Source organism: Alligator sinensis, unplaced genomic scaffold (assembly GCF_000455745.1).
Source record: "Alligator sinensis unplaced genomic scaffold, ASM45574v1 scaffold375_1, whole genome shotgun sequence".
Lineage (NCBI taxonomy): Eukaryota > Metazoa > Chordata > Crocodylia > Alligatoridae > Alligator > Alligator sinensis.
In genome coordinates, this window is record NW_005841928.1 from 488,941 (window position 1) to 509,496 (window position 20,556).

General features: G+C 39.2%; 1 protein-coding gene across 7 annotated transcripts in view; it reads right to left on the reverse strand.

The window, feature by feature from the left end:
- Positions 1–20,556, reverse strand: part of MON2 (MON2 homolog, regulator of endosome-to-Golgi trafficking) — a 140,997-nt gene that overhangs the window by 16,500 nt on the left and 103,941 nt on the right. For 5 of the 7 annotated variants that reach the window (XM_025198763.1, XM_025198764.1, XM_025198766.1 and 2 more), the window contains 4 exons: positions 18,060–18,203; positions 17,524–17,541; positions 17,109–17,237; positions 13,056–13,246 (listed from right to left, as the gene is read on the reverse strand). In XM_025198763.1, the coding sequence (XP_025054548.1) occupies positions 13,056–13,246; positions 17,109–17,237; positions 17,524–17,541; positions 18,060–18,203 (482 nt within the window). Of the gene's footprint in view, positions 1–4,096; positions 4,196–13,055; positions 13,247–17,108; positions 17,238–17,523; positions 17,542–18,059; positions 18,204–20,556 lie in introns of all 7 variants that reach the window. The other 2 variants (XR_003093008.1, XM_006019410.3) reach the window with 2 other exon arrangements.

Sequence of the window (20,556 nt, forward strand, 5' to 3'; positions counted from 1 at the left end):
CTAGGCCTCAAAATGGCTGCCCTAATCAGGCACCTGGAGGCTGCCAGCTCCAGGCCCTTAAAGTGGCAGAGACACCCTGTGCTCTGCCACAAAGTATTATTTCCCAAACTTCCTACAAAATTAAGCTGCTCATTTCTTAGTAAATGAAGATTTTTAAAGGGAGCCTTAATAGTATATTTCTCATTTTCTGGGCATCCCAAAGTGAGACACTAAGGGCCTGATCTGCACAACTGCAACTGATACACTTGGATGTTATAGTGATAATCACCTCAGAAAAACAAGGAGGAAATAAAACACACTATCATTATGTTCAATTTGTTTAGATGGTGTGTAAACCAAGTCCCTGAGAGCCACATACCCAAAGCAAAGGATTAAAAAAAAGATTTTAAACAGCTGCAATAAGTGAGTTTCATTCATAAGCAGCAGGTGGGAAAGGTTTCTGTGCAAGAAGTATGGTGATATAATTAAAGAACACATTATAACGTATGGTAACATATACATACAGGAGAAGCTAAATTAAGGTTCCCCAATTTGAATGTCTGACTGCGTAAACTCATGGTTCTTTTAAGAGTTGTTTTTTATATATGCTTTTCTAGTTTTGAATATTACTTTTATGTAACTGTTTGAATTGTTTCCATGAAAGCCTCTTAACAGATTTTTGTTCTGAAGTTATATACATACTAGTCTGCTACTCATAAAATAGTTGATAATATATTAAAGGAAAAATCTACTGCAACTCTTTAAATTTCAGATTTTGGATTATAACAATAATACATGTAGGTGTCATTCTTAAAGAAAGTAAAGCTTATTGGTTGGAGGCTATTATTTTCTTATATTCATTTTTCCATGCGTTTTGATTTTGGCTCTTTTTGCAACACTTACTTAGCATACAAAATTGCATATATTGCTCAGTATTTCCTCAACTACTTGTTTTATTCAAATACCAGTAAATATCTGCTCCCATTCAGACCTACAGATGGTCTGCAAACCTACTCTAATCCAGGAGTCAAAGGTAGAATAATAAAAAGCCAACAAGATTTTGAAGTCAAGAGAAATCCTTACTATTAGGAAGTTTGACCTCTTGCATAACACAAGTCAGATAATTTTCTTGAATTAATTTCCATTTCAAGTCCTATGGCTGCAACTGACCCAGAAGATTTTTTTCTGGAAAAGTTCAGAGTATCTTTGCATAGCAGTATTTTGCATCATGCAGATATACCTTTTATGTCCACTTTAGGTCATATATTAAACAGTAGAAAGCCAAAAATTGATTTTTCTGGGACCCTAAAAGAAGCACACTTAGTTTTGATTTTCTATTTACAATTACATTTTGAGACCTATTAGTTAGTGAGCTTTTAATCCATTTAATGTGTGTCACGTGGATTTTGGATCATTAAAGTTGCTTAATCAAAATGTTTTGTGGTGCCAATAAAATGCCATACAGCAGCCTAAATACATTATACTATTTTCTTTACCAACCAAACTTGTAATCTCATAAAAATATCAAGTTAGTACAATGAGATCTATTTTCCATAAACCCATGTAGAATGGCATTAATTATATTAGCTTCTTTTCATTCTTTGTTAATCAAGTCTTGTATCAGCTGTTCCATTATTTGGCCTGGGATCAATTTCAAGTTGACAGGTCTATAAATAAGTAGCTCATCCCATCTATATTTTTTAAAATATTGTTATGGAAACAGCTTTATTCCTAGTTTTATGAAAACTTCCCAAGTATTTTACAAACAATTAAAAAGCAATTTTAACTGTACAGAGATCGCCTCATTTAGCTCTTCTACAACTCATAGATGCAAGTCATAAAGATATCCTGGCTTATAAATGTTTAATGTTAGTAGCAGTTTAACATCCTCCTTTAATTGCTACTAAAAAGAAAAACATCAATCAACATATGGCGGGAATGAATAATTTGGCTTTCATAGAAGAGAAATATTGGATCACAGGATCATATGAAAATAGGGCTGAAAGGGACCTCACACAGATATCTAGTCCAGCCTCCAAATATACCCTCCCAACCAAGTGCCTGTCTAACCTGAGCTTGGAAATTTCCAAAGATGGAGATTCCATAACTTTTTTAGGTAGCCTGTTCCAAAGCTTGACTACCCTCAGTCAGAAAATTTCTCCTAATCGCTAACCTAAATTTTATGCGCTGCAGTTTGACGCCATTGCTCCTCGTCCAAAATAAGCCCATCTCCATCCTCTCTATAACGGTCCTTCACATATTTGAAGACTGTTATCAAATCACACTCAGTCTTCTCTTCTCCAAACTAAATAACCCTAGCTCTTTCTACCTTTCCTCATAAGTGTTGCTTCCCAGGCTCAATCATTTTTGCTGCTCTCTCCCCCGTCTTTGGAGCATTATTATTAACAACTAATATTTCCACCCAGTAATTGATCCCATTGGCAGAGCTCACTGATATAATTAGACTCCTTCCCATTATCCTTAACTCAGATTTATCCCTGTATCCTTTTGTTTCTAACTGAGAAATGAACTTCAAGAAGTTTTACGTTAAACAGATCCCAGCTTGGCTTCGTGGTCCTCTGTCTTCTTGAGCCAAACATTTAGAGTTTTCTCATGAATTTCCTTACTTGGCTGTACTCCTTCTGTATTTAGTAAACCTCTGGATTGGCAGCTGTGGTTAGAAGTTCATTTTAGTTAGAAACAAAAGGATGCAGGGATAAATCTGAGTTAAGGATAATGGGAAGGAGTCTAATTATATCAGTAAGCGCTGCCAATGGGAATGGATCAATTACTGGGTGGAAATTTTAAAGTTCTTGAAGTTCTGTGGACTGCAAACAACAATATGTAGACCTTCACATCAAGGTCACAAATTTGGCCTACTACGGAACAGCCAAAATTGCTGATCTTCTGCAAATGGAACTGATTGGGTATCTTTGTTTACATTAAAGAAATGACAGCTATAGTTTGCTCTTAACAACACAAGCTTAAAATGAGATGAGTTAAAGGACATGAAAAAAAAATCAACCTGACTTGTAATTTCTCAAAAGCATAAGAAACAAAAAGAGGTGGAATAATATAGAGAATTTATATTTTCTATAATATGCCAATATCTTTAGTAAACAGACACACAGAATCATCATCATGGTGGAAGAAAATCATGGAAACAGGAGAGAAAAGGTAATCTATATGTCATTTAAAATATATTTGAAATAGTCAAAATACATCATTTTAAGTGGCATTCTTTTTCTGCTGTTTTTATCTACACCTAAATTGTTGTGGTCCTTCATTGTTATTTAGCATTGTATATTTTTTGACAGTCTCATAAAAACCAAAAAAGCTAAAGCAATGCTAGATGAATAACTAAAAGGAAAAAGAAGAAATAAATATGCTTAACTGCATGTTTAAATATAAAAGAAATACACTTGTTTCCAAAAGTAGTACATTTTAATCTTGTTTGCATCCTACTAAAAACAATACAAAATATTAAATACCCCTACCCCAAACTTTAATTCACTGAATTGGTGAAATTCAGCATCAGGGAGGGGGGGTTGGGGGAAGCTAATACAGCTGTCATTTTTTGTTTAGCTCAAAAATATGAAGTTGAAAGCATCACCATGGGGGTTGAGAAAAATATCCACCCCCCTGGCATTTTAAAAAAGCCATTAAAAAAATTAAAAATCAACATAATTGTTTCTGGGAAATGTATTCAGGGAATTAACATACAATTTACATAATGTATTAAATATGTACCTACAAATTATGGAACAAACTGCAAGCAAAACAGGAAACATTCATTTGTACACTGTCCAGCACAACAGGAATGCAATTCTTCCTTGACATGACTAATAGAAATAAATAATAGAATCTTCACCATAAACAGCTATGAACCGCTTCAAACAAAAAAGTAAAATAAAAAGCTTAAAATGGCAGCTATTATAAGGTAGTTTCAAATAAACTACTTGCAACTTGCCCCGTGTCAAAAGAATCACTGATTTTAAAAGCTAATTGTGTTTCCTCTGTTTCACAAAATATACTGATATTTCTTCTTCAAACTTTGAGAGTTGTTAAAATCTCAAAGCAAAAAATCAATTTGTTTCATGACATAAATTAGACTCACAACTTTTTAAACTGCAAAATCTTCAGGAAAGATCATGTTTTTCAGCATGTATGGAACCTGAAACTGTCATCATAAACCTTCCATTATTAGAACTACTTTCTGGAATAAAAATAAAAAGTTCAATAAATTGCACAGATGGGTTTATAACACACTTTCTTGTACTAGTACTATTGCTGTTACAAACCACCAACACGTACCCACAGTATATCATACCAGTGAAGGGATGTGTTTAAGGAACAAAGTATTAAGAATGACTAAATGGCATCCCATCAAGGTCAAAGGATAAGGAAAGGTAATGAAAAATCTTTCTAGTAAGCTAGAAATTTTATTGCAAATTATTTAAAAAATCATTTCAAATTCTACACATTCCATAAACTTTAATTCCCAATAAAAGTGCAGATTAAGTGCAATACATTCTGAACTATGATGCGCATTTTCTTACCCGAAGGTAAACTGAGGACAAAAGAAAAGTAAAAGATGAGAATAACTATTGCTGTTTGCCAGTGCTACAAATGACTTGCATCTAAAAAATCCTGGTACTCTAGGCACTGGATGAATAACAGCATCAAATAGATCCCATACTAAACATTACAGAGGTAAAACAACAACAATATACTCTCTAATTTGCTGCTTTAACTTTCTAAAATATTCTTATTTAGCATGGCTGTTGCTAAAAGATGTGTGAAGATCAGACACGGAGTCTTGCAACACACATCAATCATTTACCAAATAGTGACATGATTTTCTATTACATTTAAGAATATATGTAAAAACTGTACACTCTGAACTGCATATAATGTGCCCACTATATGCCCAACTGGTAATCAGGAAATTCCTATGCGAGGTAGATAGGCAGTTAATCCTGCTACCTCAGAGGTCAGCAACCTATGGCCCACGGGATGAAAAGATTTTATCCAATCCACCAGTCACATTTGTGTATGCTGCATTCCTATGTTTGAAACATGCAGCATGGGAATGAGTGGGCAAGGCTTGCATTTTGGCAGCAGACTCAAGAACAGCATGGAACCAATGCAGACATACCCAGAGTAACAAATGTAACCAACCTCGGAGGCAACAACAACTGAAAGCACGCTATTCCTGCCATGTAACATGGCCCCATCTGCCGAATCACACTGGAATGGAGAGTCAAGCTAGCGCACAGGATCGCTCCACAGTCAAACATAACATGCAAGGCTAGGTCAGCATAGACTGGCCCTGCACCACTCATCTGACCCACTGGGCTGGACAGGTTGAGCACCACTGATCTAGTCTAATGCTAGATACACTAGTAGAAAAGAGAAGCCTAGAATGTAAAGAATGAAGGTGGGATACTGGACACTAGCTTAATTAGGGAGCAAGGTAAATGAACAAGCATTTAGACAGATGTTACTTTTGTCAGACTTTATCTACTGTGTTATCAGCTTGGGCTTTTAGTCCCACTGAAAAAGGATCAATCCAAAAATGGCAGATCCACAACAGAAAGTTGCTGTTTAAAAGAGCAACTTTTATGGTGGAAAACCTTCCTATGACAAACTTGATGTGAGCAGGTATTCTAGTCTATCAATATTCATATTTCCCCTTCCACCTCCAACGAGGCTGGCTCTCTGATAGCTTGCCCTGCAGTGAGCTGACAAGGGCGCCTTCCCATATCTCACTGATCTGCTGACTGGCAGGACCAGACAGCAAAGGGGTCTGTCAAGGAGGTACAGCTGGAACTCCTCGTAGGCCACAAGGAGGAACTCCACCTCCACAGCTAGGGCACTGGCAAAAGCCACTGTTCTTGCTGCAGGACTTTAGAACCACTCCAGTTCCTGAAGGCAAAGATACTTATCTGAGCTGTCCCTTGCCCTACAGAAACCACAGGAAGAGCTCATGTTCCTGTAGGACTACAGACAGGACAAGAGCTGCCCCTGCCCCACACAAGCCCTGCTTCATGTGCAGTGAAGCGGGTATGAGCGGGGAATAGCAATGGACAGGGGCAGAAATTAGAAGGGGACACAGACAGAGTCCTAGTCCCAGGGCAGCAGCCAGGGCTGTAGTGCCAGGGCACCTATGGGGAGTATGGGGGTACACAGAAACTCCCCCCTTGCAGCTACCTCCATCTAATGCCCATGTGGCATCAGACGGATATGGCCGGTCTGCCATGGAGATTGGGGGGTGAGGTACAGCTACAAACTTTGTAGGATTAAAAACAAGTCTGGCTAAGCCCTATAGCTTTGCTGTCGCTCTACAGGGGAAACAGTCAGTGTGCACCTTAGAGGCTCAAAATTGTGCCAAGACTTATCTTTTCTAACTGCTGCAGGATGTCTAAAGCAAGTGTCATGACCTGCCGGTCAGCAGAAGGCTCGCAATATCCTCTTGGATTCCCAAAGGTATCTGCAGTCATGGCTCAAAAAGTTAAGTCAAAACTTGTTTCCAAAAATGCCACTACTTAACTCTGATTGCATCAAATACATATCAGAGTTCATGTCCTTGAAAAGAACTTGTCAAATACCAGTCACCGAGCTAGCTAGCTGGCTCAAAGATGAGGAAGTCCTAACACAAATTCTCTCTAAAAAGCATCTTTGCACTCCATCCCCTGGAAGTCTCAATATTGACACGTGCATAGCCAATTACTGCAAACTCAACAGGCTGTTTTTACAAAATACTTGTTCCAGACAAGTGTATTTACATATACATATATACACCCCTCCCCCTCATATTCATAGATAGATAGATAGATATACATGTATCTATATCTATCTATACATAACACCATTTCCTTTGTTGAAATATTTTCAAGGGAAATACAGCAAGTACACAAAACAGTCAAAAGATGACTTTTCTAAAATTAACAATTATTTTTAAAGAGAACAAAAATGTAGCAAGTTGACTGTACTACAATTAGAATCTATAAAATCTGCAACAATTAAGCAATTCATTAACAATTAAAAGCATTCCAAAACAGAAAAAGAGTTAGGTTTTCCAATCTGCAAATCTACTTTGAGTCTCCTCCTAGTTAATGGTACAAGTTAAATGTGTTTCTTCAAAGCTTTATCTTGTGCCAGGTCCAGTGACAAGCTTGTGAGTAGAGTTTTAGCAGGACAGTGAAACCATCCTTTACTGAATATAGCTATGTAGCTTAAGCTCCTCTACCTGGAGGAGCCTAAAAGAGGCTGACTGGTCTGGATCTTTTACTGGTGGCAACATACAACATGAGCCAACTTGATGACAATGCTGAGGGCAACAAAAACCATGAGGGGGCTTAGGGACATGACTTATGAGGAAAGACTGGGGGAAATGGGTTTATTTAGTCTACAGAAGAGGAGACTGGGAGGAGACTTAATGACAGTCTTCAACTACCTGAACGGGGGTTAGAAAGAGGATGGAGCTAGGCCAGGGGTGGGCAAAATCCGGCCCATGAGGCCATTCTATCTGGCCTCCAGGGCCCCTAAAATTTAGAAAATAAATATTTATCTGTCTTTGGTTTCTGTAAAAAATGACAGGAACCAGCAGCAGCAGGACCCAAGGGAAGCCCAGCAGGCTCCTGCAACAGCAGACTTCAAAATATCTGCCTGAAAAAATTGTGCCTATAGGTAGTTATCATTTTAGGTGTTATTTGTAAGGGTTTTTAAATTAAAATATATCACTTTTTTCCATTTAGCTTTATTCATTTGCAAATAATCAATTAACCATTGTTTCTCTTTCTGAAAAGGCCCTTAGAAATAAAGAGCAGACACACAGTCATAAAGGAGACTAACTTCCCAGGTAAGTTAGTCACATTTTGAATGGTAGTGCCCCATTATTCATAGATGATGTGACTGTCACTGAACAAGTGAGGAGTGACAGTATTGTATACTTGCTTTAGGCAAGCAAAGGGGACATTACAGAATACCTGATTATATAAATAACCTTGAATCATATGAACATGAGCTGATTTAATCTAATTTAAATGGAAAGATAAACAAAAGGAAGTATGTAACAAAGTTTCTATTTCAGTTGGGCAAACTTTTGATAAACACAGGGAAGGAATTAGTCAACTGGACTGAGGAGATCTTGGAGAAGGCCTGAGGGATTCTTTTTAAGTCAAAGACACAATATTTATTGGAATTTGCATCTCAAACCAGGGAAAAATGTAGGCAAGTATTTCAGACAAAGTCTGATGAATAACCACCTTCCTGTTTCAGAAAGAAGCAGCCTGCCTAGAAGAAGTGGGAAGTAGTATTGATCAGCAAGAAAACTGTTAGAGGTTAAGAGTAGGGATGAACCAAGAACTGACAGAAGACAGATCTACACACTGAACAAAATATTAAAACAAGTAGGAAAAGGCTCTTCAGCTTTATACAAAAGGAAGATAATGAAAGAAGTGGGCTGCTAAATCCAGAAGGTTAGAGATTAAAGTTGATCTAGGTTTTGACCAAAAACTAAATGATGACTATACTTTGCCTTAGTTTTCAATAAGAACGATGATGCTCAATAAGGATAATGATGGATAACAAGAAGGAACAAATGGAAACAGAAATGTCTACATAAGGTCGAAGCAAAAATCAAAGAGCTGAGCACACTCAAGGTTGGAAGGAGAAATACAAGAGAATCTTATCATTTCCATCCTAAAATTCAGAGTGAATCAATGCATGAAATCACAGGTCTAATAGATTTTTGATAAACTTAAGCTGCATTTGTATCATGTAGCAGAAGTAGTACCTATATGTTGGGATTTCACATAGGAAGAACTCGGTTACCTTGAAGAGTGGAGTAACAGAAATTGAACAATATTCAACAGTACAAAAAACAAGGTTGGGCATTTAGGGAGTAATAAGAATTTGAACTATCAAGTGGGAGATCAGCTGAAATGACTGAGGAGTAGAAGGACTTCATTTCATTAGTCTATCACAGTATGACTGTGCCATTAATACAATGCAGTTATGTAAAAGGCAAGTGTAATTCTAGGATGCATCAGGCAAGTCTTTCAGCAGAGACAAGGAAGTATCAGTGCAACTGCAGAACACTGTGATAATATCTTTGCTCAAGAACGATGAATACAAAATGGAATAGGTTAAGAGAAAAGGGCAGTTAGGATGATCAGAGTAAAGAAGAGTCTATCATACTATGAAAGAAGACTAAAAAAAAAACAAAAAACTTTGTTTTGTTTATCCTAGCAAAACAAAAAGGTGAGAAAGGATACGACTGATATTATAAATACTTCAGAGGGTATGCACAAAGGAGGAAAAAACACTATTTAAAGGACAATATTGACAAAACAGGAAATGTATAAACTGGCTATAAATATGCTGGCCTGTAAATAAAAAAGTTTGTATGCTTCAGAGCAGTAAAATTCTAGAACAGTCTTCCAACCAGAGTTACAGGGCTGACAACCTAGCCAGTTTTAGCATGCAGGAAAATCAGTTTACAAATGCAACTGTAATCACATCATTGCCTATTATGGAGTTCTTTCCAGTTATACATACCTACTGATCCTTTCAACTACTTCCTGTACTTCTTTTCTAGGCAGCAGAAGCAGGCTGGGAAAGCCCCACATGGGCTGCTGCTGCCGGTGGCTTTACAGGGCTGTGGCAAGGTTTGATGCTGCTGCCTGCAACCAGCCCTGGCCTCTGGGCAGCTATGCACCAGTGGCAGCAGTGGGCTAGGAAAGCCTCTTGCCCACTGCTACTGCTGGCATGTGGCTGCCTGGGGGCTGCACCAGGGTCCACAGTTGGCTTGGGATGGCGAAGAACTGAGCCATAAGGGACCCAGTCCTTTTTGTGGCATCACAGCCCTGGCCCCTTCCCTACTGTCTGCCCCAAGGCACCCACCACAATCAATGAACTGGGCCAGAGCTCCATAGACCCCACTGCAGCTGCCTGCAGCCTTCCCGTCACTGCTGCAAGCAGCCCAGGCTCCATGACAGGTGGCAGGGGCCTGCCCAGAGCCTGGGTCAGCTGTGGCAGGCAGCTGGGAAGCTGCAGGCAGCTACACTGGGGGGCAGCTCACTGCTACCTCCGCCCAGCTCACTGCTAGAAGTGGGTGCATGGGCAACCTTGGAGCAGATGGCAAGGAAATGGCCAGAGCTGCACTGCCCCAAGAAGGATCAGGCCCCTTGCTGTTCTCCTGCTGTACTAGGTACTAGGTTCCCCTCCCCACCTTGCTCCTCCCTCCCTCCTGCCTGCCTGCCCTGCTGCCTTCAGGGGCACCATGCCACTTCCCTTTCCCCACTTTTCCACCTCACACTAAATGCTAAGCAATAAGGCATTACTGGTTAATTTATCAATATACGAATAAACATTTAACCATTCACATCCCTACTTAGAACCTTGAGGCTTTTAAATAATGGAAAGAAGTCACATAATGATGGGAAAATAAAGATCTTGTAAACAATTTTATTTGAAAAAAATATTTTAAAAAGATTATTTACAGTAGGCAAGAAAAAAAAAACAGTGAAAAATTTACAGAGGATCACAAACATATTTGTGAATTATGTCTTTCTCTTCTTTTAAACACTGAACATTCTTCCATGCATGGCAGGTCAACCATGCTGAAGAAGCTATTGAGAACCAAATATATCACTTGGAAGTAATACCAGAAGCAATAATCTTTGCCAAGTGACATGTTAGGATGGTATTTCTGTGTGATGACACTGGGCTCTCATTTCAATAAAGAAAAATATGGATTCACGGGCATGTCATTCTTCCTTCTAATGAAAATAAGCAGTAAAAATTTGATCCATCAGCTAAAACAATTATTTGCCCAAGAGTCTAGTAGATGAAAAGGAATTAATTTTGAGAGAATTTTCAACTGGAGAATGAGCTCTCAAATTTATGAATGGGAGCTGCTAAACTGTGACTATAGCTAGTCTAGGTCATAAAAGTACCTACAAAACTTTTCTACTTCCCTCTCTTTTGTAGATGTTTAATAATACTTTAATGTTTTGGGTTGTTTTTTTTTTTTTTTTTTTGGGGGGGGGGGGTTGTTGCTATCCCCCCAATGAAGTATTCCATATCAGTACTGATGAAACTGCATTGGAGTTTGTTTATTAAAAGGATGTTTTTGATACGCTTACTAGAGACCAAAAGAAAAATGAATGTTAAGGTTGCATTTGTCTGCTTTTGCTAGATCAGGGGTGGGCAAAATATGGCCTGGGGGCCAGATGCAGCTCACCAGGCCGTTCTATCCGGCCCACAGGGCCCCTAAAAAAAATTTAGAAAATTAATATTTATCTGCCCTGGCTGCCTATCATGCGGCCCTCGATGGCTTGCCAAAACTCAGTAAGCAGTCCTCCACCCAAAATAATTCCCGCCCCAGATATAAGTCCCACTAGAAATAAAAGTAGGAAATCCAAATGATAATGTTATTTCAATGATTTTCTTGTTAAGAGTCAATGCAATGATTTTGCTGTCAAACAAATTAAAATCCGTATGGGTAGTGTAAGTCTAGTGTAAGTCACTTCCCCCCCCCCAGTCTTTATAAACTTTTTAAAAAAGTTTCAAATCCATCTTATATAACAGCTTCCAAGCAGACAACACACAAGCAGAGGTAGGAAGTTTAATGGCAGGACAAACATCTTGTGATCCATTAATGAAGTGCCCCCTACTAAGGTAGACACGTTCACTAAAGGCATGTGCATCAAGAATTTGTCTGCCTCTCAGCATCCACTTGAGGCTATGCTTTTTTGAGTTCTCATGAGTGGTCAGCTTTTACAGAAAAAAAAAATATTCTTTTTACCAATAATTTTGATACTGAAATTAAAAGTACCATGCTTGTTTTGAGCGATTATATCATAAAATATATTTATATATTATAACAAGATTCTTAACAACTTTCTAAATTAAATCGTTTCCACACATTTCCACTCACACTGAGTGGAAAGCAAATACAAGTTTTACAATGGAATTCAGAAGAGTACATAAAAGTGAAAAAATGCTTAAATAAAGTAACCAAAAACACTGTTATAAAGTATTTTCTTTCTTTTCTTTTTGAACAAGTTTTAGGACAATAATGGTTTTGTGCAAACACTAAACTGAGGTCATGGAAGGACCTTAACTAAATAAGTCACTGTAAGGTAAAGGAAAGTAGGAGTTTAGTGTGTTATCTGTTCCATGGTAAATGCCAGGGTGTGTGCACTTTACCTTCCAGCAGAGTAAACTTGTTCTGGCTTAGTCCTCAGTGGAAGAAGGGTACACTGATGTGGTTTAGTTTTTGTTTATAACAAGGTAAGCATATGCATTCATGCCCTCACTTGCTTTCCAATTAACTTGTCTTTCAAATTCAGCTTAGCTACTGCTTGTCATCATCTGAACAAGGGATATTGCTTACTTTTATTCATAGTAGCTAGGGTCAGGAGGGACCTGAACAGATCATCTAGCCTGACCCCCTGCCACAGGCAGGAATGGATGCTGGGGTTCACAAGACCCCAACAATGAATGCTGGGTTCAGAAGACCCCAGACAGGTGATCATCCAACCTCCTCTTGAATTTGCCCAAGGTAGGGGCGAGGACCACTTCCCTGGGAAGCTGGTTCCAGATTTTGGCCACCCTAACTGTAAAATATTGCCTTCTGATCTCTAACCTAAACCTATTCTCCATCAGCTTATTACCATTGTTCCTTGTCACCCCAGGTGGTGCTGGGGAGAAAAGGGCTCCACCTATTTGCTGGTGATCTCCCCTGATGAGATTGTAGGCAGCCACCGGGTCCCCCCTCAACCTCCTCTTGCTGAGGCTGAACAGGTTCAGGTCCCTCAGTCTCTCCTCATAGGGCCTGTCTTGCTGCCCTCCCACCAAGCGGGTGGCCCTCCTCTGAAAATTCGTTACACTCTTAAAAAAAAGTGAGGATACAAATTATTCCAAACACTCCCACTTACCAAAATCTCTAAAGATAACACTTTTTTGACTAGTTTTCTCATGTTGGATATTCATACCTAACTATAGAAAAAACAGCTTAGTCAGAAAACATTATTACAGTTTAAAAAAAATAAACTCATATTTACCTTTTGGTGAACAAAAAGTCTTCAAAAGTGTTAGCTAGTTCTGGCCACATACTGTCAAATTTTCCAGAAGATGCATGCTGCCTTGCAACTGGTAGTCCAATAGAAAGAACTTTAAGAAGAGAAGATACTGCCAGCTTCCATGTGCTTTCAGATGGACAGGAATACTTCAGACTTAGAGGTATCCTCAATGTCTGGGAAGAGAAAGTTCAACTAACCGTTATTCTTCCTTGAAGAAAACTAAGAGAGAGATTTATGATAGCATATCTATACAACACCTCTACAGGACATTTTACACCGAAGATGGTAATACTTTTTTCCAGTTATTGCTGGGATTTCAGATGCTCTCTTTTTGATCTAATTACAATGATGATTCATGGCATATAACCTGGTTAAAGTAAAGACCTGATTAACCGAATACATTGTTGAAAGTAAGAATCTATTCTAATTACATTGGAAAATGATCTGTTTATTTTTCTCCCTATATTACCATTAGGGCCCTGAGAAAAATAGCAATTTTGTGGACACCGTGAAATTAGCCCCACACCACGATTTAAGCGTTATGAGCCTGTGCCAGAAAAAAAAAAAAAAAACACACATGAAAGCACAGGTTTCCCTTTGCAGACTGGTAGTGTTCCAGCCTACAACAGGAAACCTGGGCTTTCACAGCATTCCAGCCTGCAAGCAGCTGCTGGAGGCATGGTCAAGATGCAGCCACATAAAGGTAAGTGTATGGGGTGGGGGAAAGAGACTTGGAGGGTCAGGGCTTGAGAGCTGTTGTGGGGAGGGCGGTGGAGGAACAGACAGTAAGCACCTGCCTGCCATAGGCAGAGGAAGGCAAGGGCTAACAGGCCCGTTAGCCCCCCAAAACTTTTCATGGAGGCCAGCAACAGCACCATGGCACCACCATCTATCAGTGCCCAGTGGTGTGCAGCTGCTCCTCTGCCGCCACTTAGAGTTGCAGCGCATGCTGGCTCCACAACAGCCCCGTGTGAGGGAGGGGCAGGGTCAGGTAGGGCTCAGCCACCCCCAAATAATATTTTCTCCCCGCCCCTCGATGCCTGCTGCACGTGTGCAGGTAAAGTATCGTTTTTCACAATATTCACGGAACTTATCAAGATCAATAGTTGTTCCATGAATATTCCATGAAAATGATACTTTACTCGTGCATGTGTCACAAATTTTCTATAAGAAATCCACAACTTTCTCAGTGCCCTAATTATCATCTGCTGGTCACCCCTAATCCTGACAAATGGGTTTCCACAACCTATGCAGATAGATTGAGACAGTTCATCATCATGAGAAGGAAGACTTTAGGACCTTGTTACATCTTACGCTATAAGCCATTGTTCGGCCTAGCGCTAGCTTGGAATTTGGAGCCGTCACATCTTAAGGCAAAAGATCTTTTCTGATAGTTTCTCATCTGCACAGCTGTGACGCCACTAGAGGCCTGGTGAGCAGGGCTGGTGAGCCAGGACAGGCTTCTATCCCTGCTCTATGAGCAGGGGTGAGAGAGATTGGGAAGTGGGGGGCCGTGTAACTATCAGTATCACTTGCCTCTCCTAAAGCCCAGCATGGACAGCATGCTGGTGGCCTGCTGCAACAAGGTAGCACCCTCCCATCCTCAGCCCCCTCCCGCCACACCCTGCTGCCGCTGGGGCTACTAAATGCTCCCACCAGCCACAGCATGGTACCTACTCTGCTGCCTGGCCCAGCAAGGCACTAATGACTCCATTGCTGCCTGGCCCTGGAGCACTGCACCACACTGCCCCACTGGTTTCCGCCCAGCAATATCACTTACCCTCTCCCCCCTCCTCCCGAGCTGGGCATGGGCAGTAAGCTAATGGCTCACTATGATGAGGCAGCACCTTCTCGTCCATTCCCTCTGCCATTGGGGCTGCTAAATGCTCCCAGCAGCCATTGCATGGTGCTGTGGGAGGAACCAGTGGGGCAGTATGGCACAATACTCCTAGGCTGGGCAGCGATGGAGTTGTCAGTGCCTTGCTGGGCCGGAGAGCAGAACCAGTACCAGAGCCTGCACCCATGCAGCACTCTTCTTTTTCTCTAGTTCTGGGCCATGCAGCAGCATCCTGGTGGCACCAGCTATGATTTTCCATGCCTCACCGCCCTCCCTCCCCCCAGTCACTTCCTGCCAGGCCCAACCTGCCTCAAGCAGTTACCATCTCCAGCTACACAAAGAAACACCATCTGGGGGAGGGACAACTTCATCCTGGGATACTGGAGGACTTCAACTCGAGTGGCACAGCCATCAGGAGTGGCAACACCTTAATGGAACAAAAGCATGTTTGTGGAACAGAGTTGATCTTGTCCTGGAGTGGCATAACTGAGCTACATGAGTGCTTTAAGCCACTTAAAGGTGTTAACCCCTGGATTGGCTGCACGTTAAGAGCTCCAGGAGCTGCCTAAAATTACCATTTACTAAGCCCGTTGAAGAGAACAGCCCTATTCACAAAGGAAGCTGCCAAAGTGGAATACTTTCAAAGTTGGGAATAAAAACAACTTGATATTTATACTTCTCATAACAAATGGTATAAAAAATAAACCATGTGCACATAATCCTTACAAGGAATCATTACAAGGAACCTTATAAATATAAGAACAAGTGATATTTTAAAGACTAAAACTATTAAGGAAAAGAAGGATTAACCTGCAAAATAAAATAAAAGAGATAGTATTTTTCATTTACTTTCATGTCACATTTGCTAATCCTAGTAAGTAGAAAAATAAACAAGTAATGAGATAATAAAGAGATAGAAGAGAGAAAGGTATTGAAAGAGTGCAAAGTTAGAGAAGCCCTCCCTAGCTAAACAGGAATCCCATTCTGCTGAAGAATATAGTTGAAAAATCCTGAAGACCAAGTCTATAGTAACTTGGAAACGTACAGACAGCACAACGCTGGGACAAACAAAGTCTTTCATGAACTAGTTTCTTATAAGCGTGCTTGCACAATTCCAGATTTATCCACAAATCCACTGGATTTATAGTTGCAGGAAGGGAGATTCATCATCAACATAAGGTATCTTTGAAGTGGCAGCATTTTTCTCCCATTGAAATAATTGGTAACACCAGATACAACACAGATATTAGCACAAATTTCACTCAGATGTCACTAGTAGAACAACAATATTATCCTAATTTGGAGATCTATACATTCTGTTTACAATAGATTATAAATAAAATCACCTATTAATGTAAAAAAACAGCAGCCACCAATTAGAGATCACTATATCCATCTCATACATACTTGAGAAATTTACAACCAGCTGAAAATATCTAGAAATGAAGGTCATATCAAATAAATTACACAATTCATGAGTGCAAATGCTAGGGCTAAAGTTTTCAAGATCTTCAATTTTTCAGGTAATATTTAAGAACTAAAATCAGAGACCTGATTTTCAGCAAGTAAGTGACACAGCACTATAGAAAGTCAAATTTCACCGTTTCAGTAGACATATATAGGTTTTGAAGGATGTTTCAGGATCACATTTTTTACATTTTAACTTTTTCTCATTTCTGTTGCAAGCTTAAGCTGCCACATACTCTAGCTACCAGATTCTCAGCCTTTTCAAGTGCTAGTCAGTAGCAAAGGCACCAAAATTACCTACTGCTTAAACCTTGGCTAAGGTATCATCAGCCCCTAGAGTGGCCTGTCAGATTCCAACAAATCTGTGAATTCTGCTAAATACCTGGTCACAAGGACACAAAAAAGGAAAGGAAGTCCCTACAACAAGATTTCAAAATACAGGTAGGGCTTGAGGGTAATTATAGAGAAGGCTCAGTGTCTTAGAATAATTAGAGTTTTGTTGTACTGTATTATAGTAAATCAGTTTAAAAGCATTGAAATGTAAATTTAAATAAATGATATTATTTCAGTCCACTTGAGTTAAAGAATTGTTTCCTTCCCCATAAGCCCCAGACAAGAATCTTAACATACCATTTGTCTGCAACTCTGAATAGTGCCATCTACACTGTCCCCTAGTGGTTCCAAATCAAACTAACCAATTTAATATATAAACAAAAGAGAACAGTTTTTACCTTAATAATGTTCTGAAGAACTTTCTCATTTACAACAGCTTTGTGGCAAGCAGTCTTTTGGTATAAATCCACTACAACTTCCAAAGACCTCTCAGCAAACGGTACATAATTCAATGCTACCCATTCTGCCTGGAAAAAAAATAGCACACTGTTGAAGCATGAAAATATGCTGGTTATGCATAAGAAAATTTATATTTTACACTGAAATATTATTTTAATGCATGCAAGATTTCCTAAAACTACATTCCAGAGGAGCAATTTTGATTCAAGCAAAACATAACCCCTCCTTCCCCACCCCCCAAAAATGCCCACAAAACATTCCGACTGCAAAAGCGTGGTAACATTTTGGAAAAGGCACGTTGCATTTTATGCAAGAATACTATAGTAGGACAATCTTTAAGGAAATTTAACTCACCGGTGCAAATAGTTGTATCTAGTGTGATTCCATTGGGTTGCAGGACAAACAGAATAAGAATAATTAATACATATGTAATAATTACCTCTTAAAGTTATATTGAATATTAGCATGTTGATTACACATTAGTGTTCATATTGTTTTTTTAAAAATAGTTAACATGCTTCAATTTCCTACTGAATATGGAATTTTAAGAACTGCCAATTTACAGAGTTATCCCTAAAGAAAATTATATTTCATCAGACTACTTTGATATAAGAAATACAGCACAAGCTACTTAAGATGTGTGTTATTGTGCCTGAGATCCATTTTAGACTTTTCCTATCAAAAAAGTATTGAGAAAATATGTATCGAGGTAACAGAAAAAAAACAATAAGAAAAGTCTGGGAAAAAAAATGTCAATAGCTTCATTGACGACACAAGCTGACAAAGTTTTGTGGATGGGGTAAGAGTGTCTATCACCTCTGTCTGAAATAAAACTGAAGTCATGAGCCATTACAGTTAAAATAGAAAAGATGGGATTTTTAGTTAGTTACCTGATTATATTTTGCATTTGCAATGTGTTTCGTTTCCAGCTGCCCATACTGTGGAGGCTTACAGGAGAATTCTACAAAAGCTAGTAGCTGGTCAAAGATCGCTGGATACATTATCTGCATATTTTCTGAACCTACACATATGGCCTGTGAACAAAATTTAAACATTATAATATTTACACAAAACTTCAGCTTTAAGAACTTCTCCTGTATTAAAAAATAAGCAGGAACTGCTACTTCCAAAAAAAATTATCAAATCTATGTTACAAAAATATAAATACAGATTTCTCAGCAAACTCTTCACTACCTCCATCATCCACATTGAAATTGGAGATGTCAACAAAATTCTAAATTTCAGATAATATAATTAAATACTGTATCAGTACACTGATGCAAGGTAACTGATGCAAGGTGACTACTGCATGATCAACAGAAATGGGACTCAGCAAGAGTGATGCTTTATGTTATTTATTAAAAAGATTGCTCTGCATGTTTTTTGGCTCTGTCCCACAATGTTCTAAAGTCCCACTTGGAGGAACATTTAGACAGTAACAAATAATCACCACAAGTAGTTAAAGTGGTAAGGAAAGAACAAACAAACTGCAAGGAACATCTCTCAAAGCGGCTTATAACAAAAGGTTTATAAGACTGTATTTACGATTCTCAGTTTTGCTGAACAGATTGCTGCCCAGTCAGAAGAAACTTTGAAGATGACAATGAAAGAGAACCTGGTTAGAGAAGAGCAATTTCTTGCTAGTATAAGTTTCAAGGCAACGTCAAGTAGTTTGTACTCAAAAGCGGAGCCAATTTTCTTATACACTTATTCCAGTATTTGTCTTTTATATTAAATAATTAGCACATTGCTCCTTGGGGCCTCCTTAGTGCCCCCTCGGAGTTCCAAGTCTCTTTCCATTTTACTGCTCCAAGAAAGGGCCCATGTCATGTGGACATTCTCTCAGAGAAGACTAAATTACATGTCTTCAGTAACAAAAAAACCCCCTGTCTAGACCATGAAACGTTCCCTTTTAGAGAACGTGTCACAACTAATAATGTCTGAACAAGGAGGTAAACTGCGGTACTAGATTCTGATTTCTGCAGCACAAGATCACTATTTTAATCGCTAAATTAAAAGATTTGATTTTTCTAGTTTAAAAATTGTGCGAGATGGATGGTGCACTGAGGTTGCAATTGTGCACTGCTTTTGCTAAATCTACAATCTAAATCTACAAATATACTTATTTCATATATAAGAATAAACCATAAGCATAAGATTTTAAAAAAATTATAGGCCTACACACTGATCAGAAGTGAAAAGTACTTCAAGAAGTACCTTATGATGCTCCCTAAGCAGGTTCAAATTTAGTAATATGGTGCCTTAACATTAGAGTGATGGGAGTTATCACAAACTAAGACAAGGGTCAGCAATACAGGGCCCATAATTTTAACCTAACCCACAGAGCCAGAGGACTTACCCTGTGCCTGCATTGCAGCCAGGGAAGGAAGGGGTGTGTATGTGCCCATCCCCTAGCAGCAGGGGTCTAGGGAAAGCAGCATGGATACAACTCCCAGATGCCTTGCCTGAGCCCACACCAGGACAGAGCCCCCCTCATCACTGAAGCCACCCAGCTTGTGTTGAACCAGAGCCAGGTTATTCCAGCTCAGGGCTTGTTAAAAGGTTGCCAGCCACTGCTTTAAGTGTTAAAACTCACAAGTCTGCCCCCCAGCTCCTTGCTCCTGAAAGACAATGGAACATGAGGATCAATCAGAGAATGAAACTAGATATTAGAATAGAAATAATGTTAAAGAACAGGTTTGTTGAGCTAGTGTGCAAGGAGGAGGAAGAGTAAATACGTTGGCAAGGAGAAAATAGAAGGGAAGTCAATCCCAGCAGAGGAGGTAACCAGGGATATAGCCAGGGAGACAGCTGGCCTTCCATTTCACAATTTCTTCTTTTAATCCCACTCCCTGGCTATCTTCTAGCTATATCCCCGATTCTCTCTCTTTTGCTGGGACTGACTTCTCTCCTCGCCATCACATTTACTCTTTCTTCTTCTCAAACACTAGCTCAACAAGTCTATTCTTCAACTTTACTTCTCCTTTAATATTTGGTTTCATTCTCTGACTGGTCCTCATGAAACCTGCCCCCTTCATCTGGAGTTTTCACTCCAAGTTCCGTTTTTTGCAGATTTTTTCAAGATCTTAGGTGACTTCTTTCCCTCCCTTCTCAATGTCACTACAGTGGCTCTCCCTCAACTATAGGAGATAATTAGGGGGGACACATTGAAACAACAACTCTTTAAAGCTTGTTTTAAGATAACAAAACATTTACAGTACTTTTCCAAATTGTTCAGTTAACTTTTAGGTTACCTTTATTATACACACATTTGCCACACAAACTGTGGGCATACACTTTCAGGTGTCTATAGCATTACATACCTGTGACAAAATATTACTTGCTGATGAAATGTCTTGGTTGAATATGTTAGGAAAAGAATCAAAG